The 2,575-nt window shown below is 39.8% G+C and overlaps 1 protein-coding gene across 1 annotated transcript in view; it reads right to left on the bottom strand.

Moving 5' to 3' along the window:
• Nucleotides 1-2,575, bottom strand: part of PPP2R5A (protein phosphatase 2, regulatory subunit B', alpha) — a 72,209-nt gene that overhangs the window by 32,668 nt on the left and 36,966 nt on the right. Inside the window, exon 3 of the mRNA XM_010853026.1 lies at nt 989-1,090. Coding sequence (XP_010851328.1) covers nt 989-1,090 — 102 coding nt within the window. The remainder of the gene's footprint in view (nt 1-988; nt 1,091-2,575) is intronic.

Below are 2,575 nucleotides of genomic sequence, written 5' to 3'. Positions count from 1 at the left end.
CTTCCTGACCCAGGAATTGAACCAGGGTCTCCTGCATTGCAGGCAGATTCTTTACCAGCTGAGCTACTAGGGAAGCCCAGTCCCTCAGTCGTACCCAACTCTTTGTGACCCCATGGACGATAGTCCATGGCATTCTCCAGGCCAGAATACTGGAGTGGGTAGCCTTCCCTTCTCCAGGAGATCTTCCCAATCAAGGGATCAAACCCAGGTCTCCTGCCTTGCAGGCAGACTCTTTACAAGCGGAGCCACAAGGGAAGCCCAGAAATTAAACACATTCTTAAATAACTAATGGGCCAAATAAGTCACAGAGGAAGTTAGAAAACACTCTGAAATCAATAAAAATAAAAACACAACATGTCAAAACTTATGGGAAACATGTTAAACAAAAACTTACACATTCATACCACTTCTAGTCACAAAGGCCAAAAAATAGAAACCACCTAACTGTCCATCTACTGATTAATGGATAAACAAAATGTGGTATGTCCATATAATGGAATATTATTCAGCCATTAAAAGGGATGACATATTGATACATGTTACAATATTGATGAACCCTGAAAATATTATGGTAAGCATATAAGGCAAATCCACAGACACAGAGAGTAGATGAATAGCTGCCAGTGGCTGGGAGGTAGGGGGCAGGTAAAGAATGGGAACTGACTGTTAATGACAAGGGTGTTTCCATCTGGGGTGATGAAAAGACTGTGGATGATGAAAAGGTAATGAAAAGGTGCCTATTACACTAGGTAACAGTGATGGCTGCTTAGCATTACGAATGTACTTAACGCTAAGGAATATACTTTGAAACAGTTTAAAAGGTAAATGTTAAGTGTAATTTACTATTAAAAAAATGAAAAGCAGTATTTTGGGAAAAGGAAATGTTAAGAAAATGTATTAAAAATCTAGTACTTTAAATAGACACTCAAATCTAAAACAGAGTTCCATGATTTCAGCAGAACAGCATAAATAAAATTATGTTCCATACTTGTATGTGAGGCCAAGAGGCCTCAAGTGTGGGTTCATCCTCTTCTGGATCAAAATCTGGATTATCACTTGGAGGAAGAGTTCGGAAGATGTTAGCACTGATCTGTAAAGAAAAATAAATTTAGACTTCTCTGTTGTTCAGTTAAATTTAAAAATGCAAAATGAAATATTTTAAAGATAACTTTAAGAAAAAAGCTGTGACTATAAGTTTAGCTCAAAACCTATAAACCTCTTCAAGATATGAAGGCAGCCATTTATTTCTTTATTTTCTCTATCCCATAACTCTGACCTCTACAGACATCAAATTTCATATAGACTACCTCCAGATTCCTCTTCTTTAAATCACAAATTTTTTTTTCAAAGTTTTGCTTAAAAAAAAAAAAAGTGGAGGGGGGGAAATTGGGGGAGGGGAGCATAAAGTTCCTAACTCTCCCTATCCCTAACTTCCTCTTTTCATCTTTCCACAACTTCTCCCATACTTTAACCCAGACTTTTACTTACCTTATAACCCAAAAGAGTTTGGTAAAATATCTCTAGTCTTATACACACACCACATTTTATAAAGCAGAGGAGGATGGGGGTATATGGCCATTACAGACATAGTTTATAATACACCATGATGGCATCACTGACTCAATGGATATGGGTTTGGGTGGACTCCAGGAGTTGGTGATGGACAGGGATGACTGGCATGCTGCGGTTCATGGGGTCGCAAAGAATTGGACACAACTGAGCTACTGAACTGAACTGATGATGATTTGATTTAGATAATTTGGTTTCATTTACCCTGAGCCTTTTAAAAAATACTAATCTCTCTGAAATAAAGGTATGCTTTGAGACTCTTCATTTTAGATTCTAATTCATCTTTCATACTGTCTTAGTACCAAAGTACACTACAGTCCTTCTTTAGCAAAGAATAGATTATGAGCCCAACTCAAAAGTGTTTGAAGAATGATCAACAGACTGACAGACCAAATGGTTCAGTAACGTAAGGCCCTAACACTTGAGGCATTGGTCATTTAAGATAAATTACTTGGGGAATAGAGGATGAGACAAATGTTGTTTGGTTCAGTTCAGTTCAGTTTAGTGGCTCAGTCATGTCCGACTCTTTGCAACCCCATGAACCGCAGCACGCCAGGCCTCCCTGTCCATCACCAACTCCCAGACTTCACTCAAACTCATGTCCATCGAGTCGGTGGTGCTATCCAGCCATCTCATCCTTTGTTGTACCCTTCTCCTCCTGCCCCCAATCCCTCCCAGCATCATGGTCTTTTCCTATGAGTCAACTCTTCGCATGAGGTGGCCAAAGCATTGGAGCTTTAGCATCAGTCCTTCCAGTGAATACCCAGGACTGATCTCCTTTAAGATGGACTGGTTGGATCTCCTTGCAGTCCAAGGGACTCTCAAGAATCTTCTCCAGCACCATAGTTCAAAAGCATCACTTCTTCAGCGCTCAGCTTTCTTCGCAGTCCAACTCTCACATCCATACATGACCACTGGAAAAACCATATGACTTTGCCTTTGTTGGCAAAGTAATGTCTCTGCTTTTCAATATGCTATCTAGGTCGGTCATAATTTTCCTTCCAAG

The sequence above is a fragment of the Bison bison genome, unplaced genomic scaffold (genome assembly GCF_000754665.1).
Source record: "Bison bison bison isolate TAMUID 2011002044 unplaced genomic scaffold, Bison_UMD1.0 scf7180017864322, whole genome shotgun sequence".
NCBI lineage: Eukaryota > Metazoa > Chordata > Mammalia > Artiodactyla > Bovidae > Bison > Bison bison.
The sequence above is the reverse complement of the archived record's forward strand: the minus strand, read 5'-3'. Positions and strand labels throughout refer to the sequence as shown.